General features: G+C 39.9%; 1 protein-coding gene across 3 annotated transcripts; it reads right to left on the bottom strand.

Moving 5' to 3' along the window:
• Nucleotides 1-755: 755 nt before the first annotated feature.
• Nucleotides 756-14,149, bottom strand: LOC140187172 (uncharacterized). Of its 3 annotated transcripts, none has more exons than XM_072242193.1 (5): nucleotides 14,087-14,149; nucleotides 13,517-13,605; nucleotides 9,248-9,601; nucleotides 3,838-3,980; nucleotides 756-1,162 (listed from the first exon to the last, which is right to left on the bottom strand). In XM_072242193.1, exons 2-5 carry the CDS (start codon nucleotides 13,581-13,583, stop codon nucleotides 1,061-1,063), a joined length of 666 nt encoding a protein of 221 aa, XP_072098294.1. In that variant the 5' UTR covers nucleotides 13,584-13,605; nucleotides 14,087-14,149; the 3' UTR covers nucleotides 756-1,060. The 3 variants fall into 3 exon arrangements, with proteins under 3 accessions (XP_072098294.1, XP_072098296.1, XP_072098295.1); XM_072242195.1 differs by lacking the exon at nucleotides 14,087-14,149 and adding an exon at nucleotides 13,949-14,053; XM_072242194.1 differs by lacking the exon at nucleotides 14,087-14,149 and adding an exon at nucleotides 13,889-13,910.
• Between the last annotated feature and the right edge of the window lie 5,378 nt (nucleotides 14,150-19,527).

The following is a 19,527-nucleotide window of genomic DNA, read 5'->3' as shown; positions in this document are numbered from 1 at the left end:
TTAGGGATAGGGAACTATTAACCTTAAGTGGTTAAGTCCACATTTGGTTCCACACTTAACTCCTCAGTTCACAGGCAATTAGGAATAGACACGTTGCCAGCAACATCCGTATTCCATGACTGAATAAGTAAAACAAAAAAAAATCATTGACACATTGGAATTGTTACTTTCATTCACTGTTCTTTCTATCACAATTTAAAGATCCTTCTGTTAAGGACAGAGGAGGTTGAGACATAGGGTCTTAGAAAACTACAGCAAGGAAATGGGCCCTTCAGCCCATCTAGTCCATGCTGAACCATTTAAACTGCTTACTCACATCGACGTGCATTGGGACTGGAGTCTACCATACCCCTGCCATCCATGTACCATTTCAAACTTCTCTAAAAAAAATTGAAATCAAGTTCACATGTACCACTTGTGCTGGCAGCTCTGTCCACACTCTCACGACATTCTTAGTGAAGTTTTCCTCATGTTGCCCTTAAACTTTTCACCTTTCACCCTTAACCCATGACCTCTGATTGTAGTCTTACCCAACCTCCGTGGAAAAAGCCTGCTTGCATTTAACCTATCTCTACCCCTCATAATTTTGTATATCTCTATCAAATTTCCTCTCAAAAAGGTAATTGAAGATCAAGTGCTACTTAAACAAGGTTTTCACACCATTGTGTGACATTGGTCAATGACTGACAGAGTTCCAAGTTTCCTCTTCAGCCTTAAAACAACTTATAAAGACTCATGAAAAATGAAGGTGGAAAGATGATGATTTTTTTTTATTAATGAAAAAATAAAAATATATACAGAGTGCATTTATGTTGTAATGGAACAGAGTGCTATTTATAAAGTATTTTTACGTTAAACATATGTATTCACTGTCATCATAAGTACTACCTTCTACAAATCAACCAAATTTTACTCAAATACTTACATTGTCAAATAATACTGTGTAAAAAAAAGATTGGAGACTCTCACAGATTCCAGTAAGCCATGGTTTACTGTGATGATGCATTTAGACCCTCGCAGAAAAACTGAATCAAATGTTCAAAGTCCATTGTAGCTGAAATTATCGTACCATGCTTTGGGTTCGCACCAGATTCATGTCTTCATACACTGAGTTTGGAGCTCGTTTACGTTGTGACTGATCCCAATGGTAATGTTTTCTTATCTGAAAGTTAAAACAATTTTTAAATTTGCTTTTTTTCCACTCAGCTTAGATTTTAAAAGAGAAATTAGATTATGAGAACAGTCCTCTTTTATTGTCACTTAGAAATGCATACATGCATTAAATTCATGCAGTCTTAATTTTTAACTTAAGATTTTTCACTTAATTTCATGCAATTCTTTATAATTATCATACGTTGTTTTTGTTACATGTTGTGCTAACACACCACAGCAAATTCAGAATACATGTAATACATGTATATGGTGAATAAAGATTATCCTTGCATATCCCAATTATATTTAATAGACCTTAAAAATATATTTTCCTTGGAATCAATATTAGCTGATATATTACCTCTGCTCTAATGCTAAACCATTCTCTGCCCTGCTGTCTATTGATACCCCCAGTAAAGTTAGTCCCAGGAAATGTCTTGATTTTTGGCAAGGGTAATAATCATCAGAGATCCATGCTAAATCGGTGTGAGCTGGCTTCTTGAATCATGAAATATGGGAAGATACTCCACAATATTGTTGGGAAGGAAGTTCTGTGGTTTATACCACAGAAAATCATGTCTGACGAATCTCATAGAATTTTTTGAGGATGTAACTAGTAGAGTGGATAGGGGAGAACCAGTGGTTGTGGTATATTTGGATTTTCAGAAGTCTTTTGACAAGGTCCCACACAGGAGATTAGTGTGCAAACTTAAAGCACACGGTATTGGGGGTAAGGTATTGGTGTGGGTGGAGAGATGGTTAGCAGACAGGAAGCAAAGAGTGGGAATAAATGGGACCTTTTCAGCATGGCAGGCAGTGACTAGTGGGGTACCGCAAGGCTCAGTGCTGGGACCCCAGTTGTTTACAATATATATTAATGACTTGGATGAGGGAATTAAATGCAGCATCTCCAAGTTTGCGGATGACACGAAGCTGGGTGGCAGTGTTAGCTGTGAGGAGGATGCTAAGAGGATGCAGGGTGACTTGGATAGGTTGGGTGAGTGGGCAAATTCATGGCAGATGCAATTTAATGTGGATAAATGTGAAGTTATCTACTTTGGTGGCAAAAATAGGAAAACAGATTATTATCTGAATGGTGGCCGATTAGGAAAAGGGGAGGTGCAACGTGACCCGGGTGTCATTATACACCAGTCATTGAAAGTGGGCATGCAGGTACAGCAGGCGGTGAAAAAGGCAAATGGTATGCTGGCATTTATAGCAAGAGGATTCGAGTACAGGAGCAGGGAGGTACTACTGCAGTTGTACAAGGCCTTGGTGAGACCACACCTGGAGTATTGTGTGCAGTTTTGGTCCCCTAATCTGAGAAAAGACATCCTTGCCATAGAGGGAGTACAGAGAAGGTTCACCAGATTGATTCCTGGGATGGCAGGACTTTCATATGAAGAAAGAATGGATGAACTGGGCTTGTACTCGTTGGAATTTAGAAGATTGAGGGGGGATCTGATTGAAACGTATAAGATCCTTAAGGGATTGGACAGGCTAGATGTAGGAAGATTGTTCCCGATGTTGGGGAAGTCCAGAACGAGGGGTCACAGTTTGAGGATAGAGGGGAAGCCTTTTAGGACAGAGATTAGGAAAAACTTCTTCACACAGAGAGTGGTGAATCTGTGGAATTCTCTGCCACAGGAAACAGTTGAGGCCAGTTCATTGGCTATATTTAAGAGGGAGTTAGATATGGCCCTTGTGGCTACGGGGATCAGGGGGTATGGAGGGAAGGCTGGGGCGGTGTTCTGAGTTGGATGATCAGCCATGATCATAATAAATGGCGGTGCAGGCTCGAAGGGCCGAATGGCCTACTCCTGCACCTATTTTCTATGTTTCTATGTTTCTAAATGATGCACGAATAGGAATATGTTTCCAAACCAGGTTGGACTGTAATTTGGAAGGAAAGCTGCAGGTGATGTTCCCCTTCACCTTGCCTTGCTCAGTCCAGGTTTAGGAGTTTATAGTGAAGGAACCTTGTGATTCTGGAGTCCATTTCCCCACTATGGTCCCAGAGCCCATCTCCCCAATGTGATCTCAATGTTCAGCTCTATCGTATGATCCCAAAGTGCATCTCCTCAGAATGGTCCCAGAGCCAATTGCCCCATGTGATCCCAGGGTCCATCTCCTTTGTACGATCCCATAGTTCATCTCCCAAATGTGATCCCAGTCTATCTCCTCAGTTTGGTCCTCACGTCAATCACCCCAATGTGATTGTCGAGTCCATCTCTTTAGTTTGATTTCAAAGTTCAATTCCCTGAGTAGGATCCTGATAACTAGCTCTACAAGTTATACTAGAGTTCATGCCTGTGTGTGAGAGACAGGACCTTCGCCTGAGTATGTTTCTGGTGAAATGGCATGCATTACTCAATGTTTCATTTCACTCATGCAATTATATAAACAAACAAGTGTTTACGTTTTTGGTTTTGACTAGGAATAATTAAACCATTTTACATCTGTACTAAAATATGCTGTATGTTAGATGACTAAAGTAGAAACCCTTGATGAAAGCTTGTAGAGTATACCTTTAGCAAGGCTGTACGCAGCAATTTTCAAATGAATGCATCCTTAAGTACATCTGTTCCCCTCTCACTATTTCTTCAATCAGATTAATAATCTTACTTTACTCTATAACCTTTGACATTATACAGCATTATAAATATTTGAAACAGAGGAACTTACGTAGAGTATTAACAGAACTAGTCCACAAATCATGAAAACAGCTACAAGTATAATCACTGTGATCATTACTGGATCCTTCAAGTAAACTACTTTGCAGACATTTTTTTCAACACAATTTGCTGCACAGGTTTGGTGGTCAGGCTCTGGGAAGATAAGATAAAATATGCACATATTTATATTTTAATTTTACCATTTAGCTACAAATCAGAGTGAGCTTAATGAGTATTTTTAGGAAGAAAACAATATGAAAGCTAGTCTGTTGCAAATTCCTGGTTCTGGGTTACCGTACTTATAACTGGTCAAAATTGAATTGAAAATTGGCTTACTATTAGTAAGGTTTGTAAATGACAGAGGGACTAATGCCAAAGCGCTAATGATCATGCAATAAACTGATGAGGTCTGAGGAGGTTAAGTCAAAGCATAACAAGGTGAAAATGGGGTTCCAGATGACAATATGGAGGCAGATGTTAGTAGAACATCAGACAAAGTTAGAAAATCAAAAGGTTGAGCATTGTGCGACTAGTGTCCTGAGCTGCGTATATTTCAATGCAAGAGGTATCGTAGGAAAGGCGGATAATAGTGCTGAAGTTGAGGTAGTTTATAAACAGAGGCAATGTGTAGTGAGGAGAGGCACTTGATAGGGCAAACTTGTAGTCCACAGGAGGAGATGCAACGTAAAAGTTGGACAAAATCAAAAAGGGTAAATACAGTGCTGAAGGTATTATATTTGAATGCACACAGTACAAGGAATAAGGTAGATGAAATTGCAGCAGAGTTGTAGATTAGAAGGTATGCTGTTGTAGGCATCACTGAATCATGGCTAAAAAGATTACAGCTGGGAGCTTAATGTCCAAGGCTACACATTGTATTGATAGGACAGGCAGGAAGGCAGAGGGGTGCGGCGATGCTCTGCTGGTGAAAAAATGAAATCAAATCATTTGAAAGAGGTGACATAAGGTCAGAGGGTGTTGATTCATTGTGGATAGAGCTAAGGAACCACAAGGGTAAGAAGACCTTGATGGGAGTTGTATACAGACCCCCAAACATTAGTAAGGATGTGGTCTATAAATTATGAGAGATAGAAAATACATGCCAGAAGGGCAATGTTACAATAGTCATGGGGGATTTCATTATGCAGGTAGATTGGGAAAATCAGGTTGGTGCTTGATTCCTGGAGGGGGAATTTCTAGAGGCCCTACAAAATGGCTTTTTAAAGCAGCTCAGGGTTCAGCCCACGAGGGGCATCAGCTGTTCTGGATTGGGTGTTGTATAATGGACCAGAATTGATTAGCAGGCTTTAGGTAAAAGAACCATTTGGGGGAAGTGAACATAATATGATTGAATTCACCTGAATTTTGAGAAGGAGAAACTAAACTCAGATGGATCAGTATTACAATGGAGTGAAGGGAATTAGAGGCGCATGAGAGAGGAGCCGGCCAGAATTGATTGTAAAAGAACATTGACAGGGATGACCGCAGAGCAGCAATAGCTGGAAGTCCTGGAAACCATTTTGAAGGCATAGGATATATACATCCCAAAGAGGAAAAACTATTCCAAAGGAAAGATAACAACTGTGGTGAACAAGTCAAAGCCAACATAAAAGCCAAAGAAAGGGCATATAACAGAGCAAAAAAAAGTGGGAAACATTTAAAAACCAACAGAAGACAACTAAAAAAGTCATTAAGGAAAAGATAGAATACAAAAGTAAGCTAGCCAACAATATTAAAGAGGATATCATGTTTCTTATGTTTCTTCAGATACATGTAGTGTAAAAGAGATAACGGACCACTGGAAAATAATGCTGGAGATGTAGTAACGGGGACAACAAAATTGCAGACGAACTGAGTAAGTATTTTGCATCAGTCTTCACTGTGGAAGATATTAACAGTATGGTGGAAGTCCCAGATATTAGGGGGCATGAAGTGTGTGAAGTTACCATAACTAGAGAGAAGGTTCTCAGGAAACATAGGACTGAAGGTAAATAAGTCACCTGGACCAGATGGTGTACATCCCAGGGTTCTGAAAGAGGTGGGTGAAGAGATTGTGAAGGCATTTGTAATGATCTTTCAAGAATAACTAGTTTCTGGAATGGTTCTGGAAGAGTAGAAAATTGCAAATGTCACCCCACTCTTCAAGAAGAGAGAGAGGCAGAAGAAAGGAAACTATACGCCAGTTAGTCTGACCTCAGTGGTAGGGAAGATGTTGGAGTTGATTATTAAGGATGAGGTCTCAGGGTACTTGGAGGCACATGATAAAATAGGCTGTAGTCAGCATGGTTTCCTCAAGGGAAATTCCTGCCTGACTAATCTAGGATAGGCAAAGGGGAGATTGGTCAATGCTGTGCACTTGGATTTTCAGAAGGGCTTTGACAATATCCTGCACATGATGCTACTTAACAAGCTATGAGCCCATGGTATTACAGGAAAGATTCTAGCATGGATAAAGCAGTGCTCATTGGCAGGAGGGAAAGAGTGGGAAGAAAGGGAGCCTTTTCTAGTTGACTGCTGGTGACTAGGTGTTCCACAGGGGTCTGTGCTGGGACCAATTCTTTTTACGCTATATATCAATGATTTGGATGATGGAATTAATGACTTTGTTGCAAAGTTTACAGGTGAAATGAAGATAGTTGGAGGAGCAGGTAGTTTTGAGCAAGTAGATAGGCTACAGAAGGACTTGGACAGATTAGGAGAATGGGCAAAGGAATGGCAATTTGAATACAGTGTTAGGAAATGAATGGTTATGCACTTTGATAGAAGAAATGAAATATTCAGAATCAGGTTTATTATCACTGGCATGTGACATGAAATTTGTTAACTTAGCAGCAGCAGTTCAATGCAATACATAATATAGAAGGATAATAATAAATAATTATTCATTACACTATATACAGTATCTGTATATTGAATAGATTAAAAATTGTACAAAAACAGAAATACTATACATTTTTATAAAAGTGAGGTAGACTATTTTCTAAATGGAGAGAAAATACATAAAAACTGAGACATAAAGGAACTTGGGAGTCCTTGTGCATGATTCCCTAAAGGTTAATTTGCAGGTTGAGTCTGTGGTAAGGAAGGAAAATGTGACATTAGCATTCATTTTAAGAGGATTAGAATATAAAAGCAAGAATGTAATGTTGAGACTTTATTAAGCACTATGATGCCTCAATTAGGGTATCGAGAGCAGTTTTGGGCCCCTTATCTGAGAAAGGATGTGGTGAAACCAGAGAAGGTTCAAAGGAGGTTGATGAAAATGATTCCAGGATTGAATGGCTTGTCATATGAAGAGCGTTTGATGGCTCTGGGCAGTATTCACTAGAATTCAGAAGAATGAGAGGTGACCTCATTGAATGGTAAAAGGCCTTGATAAAGTGGATGTGGAGAGAATGTTTCCTATGGCGGGAAAGTCTAAGACCAGAGGACACAGCTTCAGAATAAAGGGGTGTCCTTTTAGAACGGAGATGAGGAGAAATTTCTTTAGTCAGAGTATGGCGAATTTGTTGAACTCTTTGCCACTGGCAGCTGTGGAGTCCAAGTCTTTAGGTAGATCCGAAGGCAGAGGTTGATAGATTCTTGATTGTCAGGACATGAAGGGATACAGGAAGAAGGCAGGAGTTTGGGGCTGAGAAGAAAATTGGGTCAGCCATGATGACATGGCAGAGCCGGGCCGATGGGCCAATTCTGCTCCAATCTCTTATGGTCTTATATAAAAGTTATCATTTGAATAAACAACTAACGCAGAAGAAAAAGATTGTCAAAATCTGTTCTGAGAGCCACGTCCACACATATAGATTATTTACCTTGGATTTCACATTCTTACAGGACATTCTGTCTACCTAATTTGATAATAAATATTCTTTGAATCTTTGAACAGGATGAGGAGAAAATTCATATCCAGACTTATGGATTGCAAGAAACAAAAAGCTGAAAGTTCAAGATGCCAAAAAAGCTGAGCAAATTCAGGCATCTTTTCCTAAAAGGATTATAGAATTCTCGAACAGATTACCAACAGAAGTGGCAAAATTGAAAATGGTGTTTGTTTTAAACAAAGTTTGTAAAGTGTCCTTTTGAAAAAAAATCAGCTTACTTGTTCCTGCATCAGAAGAAACAAACTGTGGGTGGTTGTTCTGAAAGAATATCAGTGAAAATCTGTAATTTTCGTAAGTGAAAAATGATGAGAAATTTCCTCAGTGAAATATGATCACTACTGAAAGCTGTGCAGCTTATCAAACACAGCAATGAAAGACAGCACCAGATAACATGTTGATTTCTTGTATGAATATTGGTTTATGGATAATATTGGTCAAATAGTGGCATGAACCATTTATGAGACATATCCATCTTAGTGGGCAGAACCAGCAACAATTTAGCACTTCACTTGAAAGACATTTTCTCTCAACAATACATTATCGAAGACTGATATACACAAGAGGTTTTGCAAAGCTGGAAGTTTTGAGTAAAGAAAAAAAAATCAAACAGCTGCATAAACTGATGAAGCTTCTCAGTACAAAATTTCAACTCTTTATTCTCAATAGGTGCTGCCTGACTTGCTGAGATCCCCCAGCATTTTGGGTTTATATAAAACTCAGCCTTTATCTGTTAAACTCTACCTGAAATAGGTGTTAAACCCAAAACCTTTTCACTTAATGCTAGCACAACTATGGACCAGATTTCTGTTTAAAATATTAATATATCACTTATGAACATTGCTACATGTTGCATTATTTTTTATACTGTAGGCTTCCAAAGAAAATAATTATTCCTTAGAATTAAAATCTTAATGAATAGCAAAAGCACATCTTTTCCATAATTGACAAACAAATTTGTTGGTGTCATGCTCGACTAGAATAGACCACAATAACATGAAATAATCCTACTGGCTACCAAGAATTAAAGTTATTGTTAATTGACTCCTAATGATTTTTTTTAAATTTCAAATCTACATTTAAATCAGTGCCCTTTCATCCAAATAGAGGGCAATACAGTACAGGGTATTCAGCCGTTTCCTCTGGCATGTCTAATGTTATTATAGTAACATTTTAAAATGAATGTTTTATGTAATGGCAATAAGATCTTTGCTTCCACTTGGAAATTCGACTATGTTCTTGACAGAATTTTGTTATGAATTGTTATGAAGGGCAAGACTGAGTATAGCACTTAAAATGCAATTACTTCAACTTCATTTCTTGGAACAGTGAAAAGAATTTTGACTAACAAACTGCTGATTTTCTTACAGAAAGATCATTAGAAGCAAAGAAAATTTTGCTTGGGATATCAGTGCATTGAAAATAACTGGAGACAAAGTGACATCTGAGCAAATACATATGTAATTTGTATATATACATAGCATTTTATCAGCAATTTTATTTTGGCCTATAATAATGGAAGAAAATTTCATGCATAAAGTATACCTGATACAATAAGAACGGTTCCTCTTCCATGGAAGTCAGAAAGTTTGGCCTCTTTGATCCCAGTGGTACAATAATAAAAACTAGTATCATTTATCTGGAGATTTCTGAACTGAATGGTGACACTTTCTTCATCTTCGATTGTCTTATTACACTTGAGTCGACCCTGGTATGATACTGCAATGTGTGCAATTTCATTTGCTCCATTGAAATAACACAGATCCTCCGGCGATAGAGGATTCTTTTTAAAGTGAGTACCCACTACCTTTCCATTCCTAACTGTAATTTTACACTTTATTGTAACTGATTCTCCTTTTTTTGCCAGTTTGGAGCGTGGAAATTGCTCAACAGAGCCATCTGTAAAATTACACAATTAAAAATATAGTCAGTACAAAAATGAAGAGACCAATAATACTTTGATATAAATGTTTTCTTAATTTAAAGATAGATAGAGAGGATGAGGATCATCATGTGATCACTGATGAGGTGCCACAGGACAAAGCTGGTTCCCTGTAAGAACTTAGTGTTGAGAATCGTTACATTGGATCCTGCAATGTAACTTTGTGTGTTGTACATTGAACTCCAGGTCATAATTAATCAGAATCACAGGGTATTTATCATTTTGTGTTCTGATTTTGATTTCATGAAGCTAGCTAGTACAGATTAAATCACACTTGCATCTCTCAATGCTCTTTGCCTTTATCAACTGTGGGAAGCCTCTGAGTAGAGTCTGATATCTTCATGATGGACTACCACATATTCAGATTCTCCAATATTGTGGCATTTGCTGGAATGCCATGGTAGATGAGGTGAGCAGATGAGAGTGCCTTGGGAATAAGCAGTGACAAGTGACATATTCAGGTCCATGTACAGGCGATAATGAGAGGAAATAATGCTTAAGCTGGATATGAGGGTGTCACCAGAACAGAAGATTTAACATACAGTCAAGTCAGTCAGTGCATCATGCAATCTTATTTCAAATAGCTGCAGTGGAAGTCCCCCATGTTACTCTATATCCCATTGCTGACCATCTCTATTGGTCATGAAAACTATCGAACATTTACTTCCTACCTCACACTCACGCACTCAAAACATTCCCATCCTGACCTCACAATTAGATACATTCCCAGTAATAAAATAAGATACGTTTCAAGGTAGTCTTTCACACATTTTCCTCACTGCTGACTGAGAAGGTTCGGACAATTTTGGTCTCAAATAAGTATATAAATATAGTTCCAAATAATGGTTCAGAACTCAAGCATACACTGAAAAAAAGATAGGAAAGGGGGCAATAAACAATAAAAGCAGACAAGCATGTGATTCTTTCCTCGGAGGTAGCTATTATTCTGAAATCTGCCACAAAGGTGTACGGTGGAAAAAAACCTTTCAGGCAAATGAACTCTTCATAACTGATATCTGATGAAAGGTCAATGATCTGAAACTTTAACTTCTTCCAGATATTTCCTGACCTGCTGATGATTTTCAAAAGCTTCTATTTCATTTGATTAACGCTAATTTGTACACTTTCAGCAAAAGGCTTTAACACATGTTCGCTAACCAACAATACGATAGTTTTCTTCAGTACAAAGTCTCCAAGATCATTGGGTTTGCAAATTGGTCTCCCCTATTTTTAGTCATGGCTTAATGTTTATTTTGGCCAGCTTAATCTGTGATATTTTGCTCTGCGGCAAACATTGCAATACAACATCTTTTCATTGGCTTCAGTGTCTTCCTGAGTATCATTCTCCTCTGCAACCTTCCTATGAAAATATTAGTCTTGTGGCAAGTATCTCCTTACTTGCATTTCATATCAAAGGAAACTATGAAAGCCAAAATACCGCAGATACTGCAAATCTAAAATACATTCAATAAGTGCTGGAAATACTCATCAAGTCAGACAGCCTCTGAGGGAAAAGCAGCAGCATTAATGTTTCGGGCCTTCATCAGAATGGGGATGAAGGAGGACCCATCATCTCCAGCATTTTGGTGACTGCAACTTTCTATGATCTAACTTTCCATGATCTTTCTTTTCACTATCATGGTCAAATTTTTGCCATAATACCTGCTTTAAGATGTGACATCATATATGCCCAATAGTAATCAGAAGCTTTTTTTCCTTTAATGATTGCAACTGTAATTGGTATTGTTATTAATTTTTGTCACATGTACTGAGACCCAGTGAACAATTTAGCTTTGCATGCCATCCATGCACATTACTTTAAAACGCAAGTACATTGAGGCAGAACAAGAGCAAACAGTAAAAGAATGTTAGATATAGTGTAACAAATATGAGTAAGTGCAATGCAGATTGACTTTTAAGTGCAAGGGCTGTGATTAAGGAGATTGTGAAGTTAGGGGTTCATTATTAACATACAGGAGGTTATTTCAAGAGTCTGATAAAGGTGGTATAGAAGCTGTTCTATTTCTGTGTCGATAGTGTTTTCCTGGCTCGACACCTCAAAGTCAGGAGGTGCTATTCTATATGGATCTGTACTGGGACACCTGCTCTTCGTGAGTTTTAAAAATGATTTGGAAGAAGTGGAAGGGTGGAGTGCAAGTTTGCAGATAACACGAAAGTTGATGGTGTAGTAGATTTCGCAAAAGATTGCAGTAGATTAAAATAGGACATTAATAGGATGCAAAGCTGGGCTGAGAAGTGGCCGAAAATGTGTGAAATGGTGAACGTTGGAGACTGAATTTGAAGGCAGAGCACTGGGTGAGCAGGATTCTTAGCAATGTGTAGGAATGGAAAGATCTTGGGGTCCACAACCACAGATCCTTTAAAGTTGCCATACAAGTTGATAGTTTGTTAAGATGGTGTGTGGTGTGCTGGCCTTGATGAGTCTGGGATTGAGTTCAAGAATCACAAGGACTATATAGGAGGGAAGAGTTAGGCTGATCTTAGGATAGATTAAAAATTCAGCACAACATTGTGGGCCAAAGGGTCTTCACTGTGCTATCATTTTCTATGTTCTAGATTCTTTTCAAAAAGAAGCAAAGAGAAACAATTCACAGATTATGCATTTTTTTTAAACCAGAGTGCATAAACCACAGTGACTTTAACGTCAATTTCTAAACAGATCGTAAGTGATGAAAAGTTTGTTTAATTATTAGAAGAAAAACAAGTTAAGTTTTTGAAAGTGCATGTCTTAACTCTGATAAAGGGTCACAGCCTAAAAGTCGACTCTTTATTCCTTTCCTTAGAAGCTGCCTGACCTGCTGAGTTCCTCCAGCATTTTGTGTGTGTTACTCTGGATTTCCAGCAACTGTAGAATCTCTTGTGTTTAAGAATTTTTTTGCTGGCTCTGTCTTCTATTAACAATTATTCAATTTTAAGCATTAACAAATTTTGCAAGTTATCAGTATTGAAACTGCTGAGCTGATCATCTGAGGTACAGTATTTCAGAAACATGATTGATCCAAAACTTTAATTCTGTTATTCACTTCTCAAATCCACAGATACGGCTTGCCAAGCTGAACAGTTCCCAGCATTTTAAATTTTTAATTTTATTTTTCCAGTTTCTGTTTTTGCTCTTCAAAATTTTTGGAAGAGTTGTTGAGGCAAATGCAATGTTAAGGTCTTTTTTATTATTTTTGTATATTCAAATGTTCTAATGTAGTTTTGGTTTCATTTTAATAAGTTATTTTAATATTGTAATACTTTCTAAGCCAACAGTATTGTGTCCCAGCTTGGAAATTACAAATATTTGAAAAAGAAGCCTTAGATATTAACATAATTTTTCACCTACTTGATTAACTGTTTTCCTATTAGTATAGCCGCATTTGGCTATTTATTCACATTTTAATTAATTCACTTATTTGCAGCTTAAAGACCAGAAGGATTGAAATATATAGTCTGAGATGTTGTTTAGACGTTAATTGCATCAATTAGGGAATCATAAAAATATAGATTCGGCATTTTGCCAAGGAAAAGATTGGAAAGTTCTATTCTTTAATAAAAATCACAGTTGACAATGCTTTGAAAGGATAGATTTCATTTTTAACATTTCCTGCTAATATATAAACATGACCCAAATGTACCACTGAATTGTGAGAAAATGAGGCAGAGGCACAGAGGCACAGAAGGGTCTAGAGTAGGAAAAGAGCTTGTAAAATGCAATGCCAAAGATACACTGCATGTGTCAGTTCATTTTAGACTAATTTACATTCAAGAAAAGGACAAGAAGAGGAACAAGCACATATTGCAATAAAATGTTTAGTATAAAAGTATTATTTAAAATTTGAAGAAGTTCATAGGAAAATGTTTCCTACCTGGGCCCTCTGCAGTAATCATTGTGAAGAATAAAATTGGAAGGTAGAGCGATATTAGTACAGCCATATTTCCTTCTCACAAGTAACTTCTGGTGAAACATTTTGAAACCACTGTTATTTACTATCTGATCATCTTACATCAGAAACTTCCTTAAAAAACACGCCTCCAAAGCTCTGTGCTTAATGTTTTATGCCTTGCTGTCATTTCCAGTAAATATAATTGCCCAGACAAATAGCATTCATCCATTTGTTTCAGTGATAAAAATTACTTATTTATGAATCAAATTTTCATAAATATAGAAATATGATCAAGTACATAAACATAACTTCTAGAATGTTTGAACTGAATGTCAGGAAAATAGTATCACCTGCCTGAATAAGTGCAGCTTCAACAACATTCAAGAAGCTTAACAATAAAACACTACAGATCACCTCTTGCACTGATGGCCTTGTCACTGATGGTGTTTTTTTTGCACTAATATCTTGCCTTTTTCTCATGCTTCACAGTCTTCTACAACTTATATAATTTCTGTTTGATTTATATTCTGTACATTGTCTGCATCTACTTGCCTGTGATGCTGCTGCTGCAAGTTCTACATTGGAGCTGAACCTCACCACACGTGAGCACATGACAAGAAACTCAACTTACCTTGCCTTGAACATAGAGAACATCACAGCCCACTTGATTAGCACCACAACCATTTGCTCATTCCACCACCAACAAATAGTAGCAGCAGTTTGTACTGTTTACAACATGCACCACAACAGCTCACCAACAGTCCTCAGATAGGACGTCCAAACTGAACTTCTGCCAGCTAGAAAGAAAAGGCCAGCAAAGGAGTGGGAACACTACCAGCTTGAAGTTGGCCTCCAAGCCAAACTTGGAAATATATCCCTGTTCCTTCACTGCCACTAGCTCAGTCAAAATCCTGGAAAACTCTCCCTAATAACATTGTGGGCATACCCATCTGTCATAGACAGCAGCTGCTCAAGGCAGCAGCTCACCACCACCTTCCCAAGGGCAACTGAATGTTGGCTCAGCCTGCAAAGCCCACATTCCCAAAATAAATAAATAAATAAATAAATAAATAAATTTTTAAAAATAAATAAATAAAAATAATATTATATATGTTTGGCTCATACAGAAGGATGAGGTAATAGATAGTAGCTACAAGGAGGTTGTCACCCTAAGGTAACAGATAACTGTGTGACTGTCAGGAAGGAAGGGAAGAGCATCCCTGTGGCCATTCTCCTCATTAATAAGTATACCACTTTAGATACTGTTGAGAGGGTTGTCCTACAAGTGGGGGAGCCACAGTGATTGGGTCTCTGGCACTGAGTACGTTGCTGTGACTCAGAAGAGGAGAGGTGAAGAACACTGCAGTGGTGATAGGAAACAGAGATGAGATTCTGTGGGCATGATAGAGACACCTGTATGGTATATTGTATCTCAGGTGCCAAGGTCTGAGATGTCCATGGTATTCTAAAGGGGGAGAGTGAGCAGACAGAAGTTTTGGTACATATTGGCACTAATGACATAGGTAGAAAAGGTGAGGAGGTCTTGAAGAAAGATTTCAGGGAGCTAGCTAGAAAGCTGAAAAACAGGACCTTTGAGGTAGTAAGCTCTGCATTGCTGCCTATGCCATGTGCCAGTGAGGATAAGAACAGAAAAAATTGGCAGATGAATGCGCAGCTGACAAACTGGTGCAGGGAATGGGAGTGGGGGGTTCAGATTCATAGATCTTTGGGACCTCTTCTGAGGAAGTAATAACCTGCACAAAAGGGTCAGGTGTCAACTGTACCTGATGGGGACCAATATCCTTGTGGGTAGGTTTGCTAGAGCTGCTCGGGAGGGTTTAAACTAATTTGGCAAGGGGATGGGAACTGGAGTGATAGTGCTGAGGGTGGGGTAGTTGGTTTACAGAGAGAGGCAGTGCGTAGTGAAACTCCTAGCAAGGAGACACTATTGATAGGGCAAAATTGCAGTCAACAAGAAGAGTTGCAATGTAAAAGGTAGACGAAATCAAAAAGGGTGAATACAAGACTGAAGATGTTGTGTTTGAATGTGTGCAGTGTACGGAATAAGATAAATGATCTTGCAGCGCAGTTACAGATTGGCACGTATGACAACGTAGGCATCACTAAATTGCAGCTGAAAGATTATAGCTGGGAGCTTAACATCCAAGGATACATATTGTCTCAAAAGGACAGGCAGGTATGTTGGGCAGGCATGGCACTGTTGGTAAAAATGAAATCAATTCATTAGAAAGAGGTGACATAGGGTCAGATGGTTGTGGGAGAGCTAGGGAACTGCAAGGGTGAAAAGACCCTGACAGGAGTTATATACAGACCCCCAAATACTAGTAAGGATGTGATCTACAAATTACATCAGGAGATAGAAAATGCATGCCAAAAGGGCAATGTTACAATAGTCATGGGGGAATTCAATATGCAGGACAACTAGAAAGAAGTTCTAGAATATTTAAGGGATGACTTTTTAGAGCAGTTTGTGTTTGAACTCACTAGGGAATCAAATGTTTTGGATTGGGTGTTGTGCAATGAACCACAGTTGATTAGCGAGCTTAAGGGAAAAGAACCCTTTGGGAAAGTGATCATAATATGATCAAAATCACCCTGAAATTTGAAAAAATGCTGAAGTCAGATGTATCGGCATTTCAGTGGAGCAAAGGGAGCTACAAAGGCATGAGAATGGAGCTGCCCAAAATTTATTTGAAAATAACACTGCAATCACTGGAGTTTCTGGATGCAAACCAGAAGGTGCAGGATATACAAATCACAAAGAGGAAAAAGTATTTTAAAGGCAAGTTGACAAAACCGTTGCTAACAAGAGAAGTTAAAGCTAATGTAAAAGCCAAAGAGAGGGTGTGTAATAGAGCAAAAACTAGAGGGATGTTAGAGGATTGGGAAGCTTTTAAAAACCAACAGAAAGCAACTAACAAGTCATTAAGATGGAAAAGATGGAATATGAAGGTTAGCTAGTCAATAATATTAAAGATACCAAATGTTTCTTCAAATGCATAAAGTGTAAAAGAGAGGGGAGAGTAGATAGTGGACCTGCTCTAAGAATGATGCTACAGAGGTAGTAATGGGGGACAAGGAAGTGGCGAATGAACTGAATAAGTATTTTGCATCAGTCTTCAGTGTTGAAGACATTAGCACTATGCTAGAAGTTTGAGAGTGTCAGGGGCAGAATGTGTGAAGCTGCCATTAATAGGGAGAAGGTTTTTGGGAAGCTGAAAGGTCTGAAAGTATATAAGTCACCTGAAAGAGGTTGCTGAAGAGTTTGTGAAGGCTTTAGTAATGATCTTTCAATAATCAATTGATTCTGGCACGGTCCTAGAGGAATGGAAATGCCAAGATGCTGGAGCAGGGACCCAATCGCAGACCAAATCCTGTGCACACATATTCATTGAGTAACAAATCCAGATGGACAACAAAGTCAGCGTCAAAGTCAAAAACCAGAACAATCAAGATGAACAGGCAAAACTAGGGTCAGGAAACAGGCAGGGTTGATACTCAGGAGGACAGAGTTTAGATATGAATGCTGGAAAGGGTCAGGAAAACTCACTGACACAATCTAGCAAAACACAGGACTAACATATACTGAGCAATAAACAGAGAGGCACAATGAGACATAGGTGCCAGTACAGGTAATAATGGGAAACAGGTGAAGGGAGGAGTAATCAGTGACACAGGGGCCGGAACAGGAGCACATGGGGCATGAAAACAAACAAGAGAACATGGCAATACAAAAAACACAGAATGACGGCTAGGGGGAAAAACATAATAGACAGTTCAGATGAGAGAGTGGTCCAGGATGTTACAGGGCACCCAGCACCTTTCCTCAGGACCATAGCCTTCCCAGTCCACAAGGTACCGGAGGCCACGGCCCCGGGAACAAACGTCCAGCAGTCAATGCACCGTGAAGGCCTCTGATCCATCGATGAGCCATGCAGGTGGGGGGGGAGGGGAGCATTTCAGGACGGGGGGTGGCTCATGAAAGGCTTGATGTAGGACACATGGAAGGTGGGATGAATGTGGCGGAGTGTGGAGGGGAGCTTGAGACGGATGGCAGCAGGGCTGTTGACTTCAGCAATGGGAAAGGGGCCGATGAAGCAGGGGGTGGGGGTGTTAGTTTGCAGGAATCTACCTTGAGAGGCAGGTCTCAGGTTGAAAGCCACACATGCTGTCCTTGGCAGTAACGTGGGGCCTTGAAGCGATGGTGGTCACCTTGACGCTTGATCCTAGCTGAGGCACAGAGAGGGCAGAGTGAGTGTGCCTCCACGACCGCTGACAACGGCGGATGAATGCCTCGGCAGATGGAACGCCAAACTCCTCCTCCTGGGCAGGAATCAGTGGGGGTTGGTGGCCAAGGCAGCACTCGAAGGGGGACAGACTGGTGCACGAGGACAGATGAGAGTTTATGGCATACTCAGCTCAGGATAGCTGCTGACTCCACGAGGAGGGGTTCTGGGAGAGCAGACAGCACAATGCAGTCTCTAGCTGTTGGTTGGCCCACTCGGTCTGGCCATTAATCTGTGGGTGGAATCCTGAAGACAGACTCACCAAGGTACTAAGAAGATTACAGAATGTCCGCCAGAAGTTGGATATGAATTGAGAGCCCCTGTCTGACAACATCTACAGCTAAACCATGTAATTTGAAAACATGCATTATTGGTAATATGGCTGTTTCTTTGGCAAAGGGGAGTTTAGGTAAAGGAATGAACGGTACAGACTTGGAGGAGCAATCCACTACTGTGAGGATGGTGATGTTACCATCTGATGGGGGAAGACCAGTGACAAAGTCCAGGGCAATGTTGAACCAGGGTCTCTTGGGATAGACAGAGGTTGTAATAGACCAGCAGGTGAATGGTTAGAATTCTTGCCTTGAGCACAGACCGAGCAGGCTGAGACGAAGTTGTGGATGTCATCTCCCATGAAGGGCCACTAGCACCATCGACTGATGAAGGCCTGAGTACGCCTGATTCCATGGTCTCAGAAGAGGGAAATCTTCAGGAGAAGGCATTAGGTTTTCCATTCTTGGACTGGGGTGGAAGGACAGAGTAAAATTGAATCTTGAGAAAAACAGGGAACAACGAGCTTGACGGGAGTTGAGGTGCTTGGCTGTACGGATATATTCCAGATTCTTGTGACCAGTCCAGACCAAGAATGATATCTTGGCTCCCTCCAGCCAATGCCTCCACTCCTCCAGAGCTAGCTTCACAGCCAGTAGCTCCTGATTTCCGATAACATAATTCCAGTCTGTGGGAGTGAGGTGGTGAGAGAAGGTTCAGGGGTGTACCTTCTCGTTCTTGGCCGAGTGCTGACAGAGAACAGCTCCTACACCAATGTCAGACGCATCCACCTCCACAATGAACTGCCGGTCGGTGTCGGGTTGAATCAGGAGGGGGGCAGAGGTGAAATGTTCCTTCAGGTCAGAGAATGCTTTTTCAGCAACAGGGGACCAGGAGAATCTGACAGCCGATGAGGTAAGAGCAGTGAGTGTTGCAGCCAGTGTACTGTAATTTCTGATGAAGCAGTGATAGAAGTTAAAGCCCAAGAAGCATTGCAACTCCCGACGAGTTGAAGGTTGGGGCCATTCGACCACCACCTTGACCTTCTGTTGGTCCATCTGAATGAAACCACCTTAAATTATATCTCAGGAAGAAGACTGTATTGCGATGAAACTCACATTTCAGCCTTCACAAAGAACTGACTCTCCAGAAGGCACAGGAGAACTCTGCAGACGTTACCTGTGTGTTCAGCAGGAGACTTAGAGAAAAAAAATCAAAATGTTGTCAAGATACACAAAAACAAATTAGTTCAGCATGTCCCTGAGAACGTCATTTACCAGGGCTTGGAAGACGGTGGGGGCACTGGGGAGACTGAATGGCATGACCAGATACTCGTAATGGCCTGAGGTGGTGTTGAAGGCTGTCTTCCACTCGTCCCCTTCGCAGATGCAGACAAGATGGTAGGCGTTATGGAGA

The sequence above is a fragment of the Mobula birostris genome, chromosome 24 (assembly GCF_030028105.1).
Source record: "Mobula birostris isolate sMobBir1 chromosome 24, sMobBir1.hap1, whole genome shotgun sequence".
NCBI lineage: Eukaryota > Metazoa > Chordata > Chondrichthyes > Myliobatiformes > Myliobatidae > Mobula > Mobula birostris.
Note: the sequence above shows the minus strand (reverse complement) of the source record. Positions and strands in the feature narration are given on the sequence as shown.

What these genes read in the sequence shown, in the direction of transcription:
- LOC140187172 (XM_072242193.1), bottom strand. Translation starts at nt 13,583, where the DNA reads ATGGCTGTACTAATATCGCTCTACCTTCCAATTTTATTCTTCACAATG. An exon ending in GATTACTGCAGAGGGCCCAG is followed by an intron (nt 9,602 to 13,516) that starts GTAGGAAACATT and finishes GTAATTTTACAG; the next exon opens with ATGGCTCTGTTGAGCAATTT. An exon ending in TAGTTCTGTTAATACTCTAC is followed by an intron (nt 1,163 to 3,837) that starts GTAAGTTCCTCT and finishes TTTAACTTTCAG; the next exon opens with ATAAGAAAACATTACCATTG.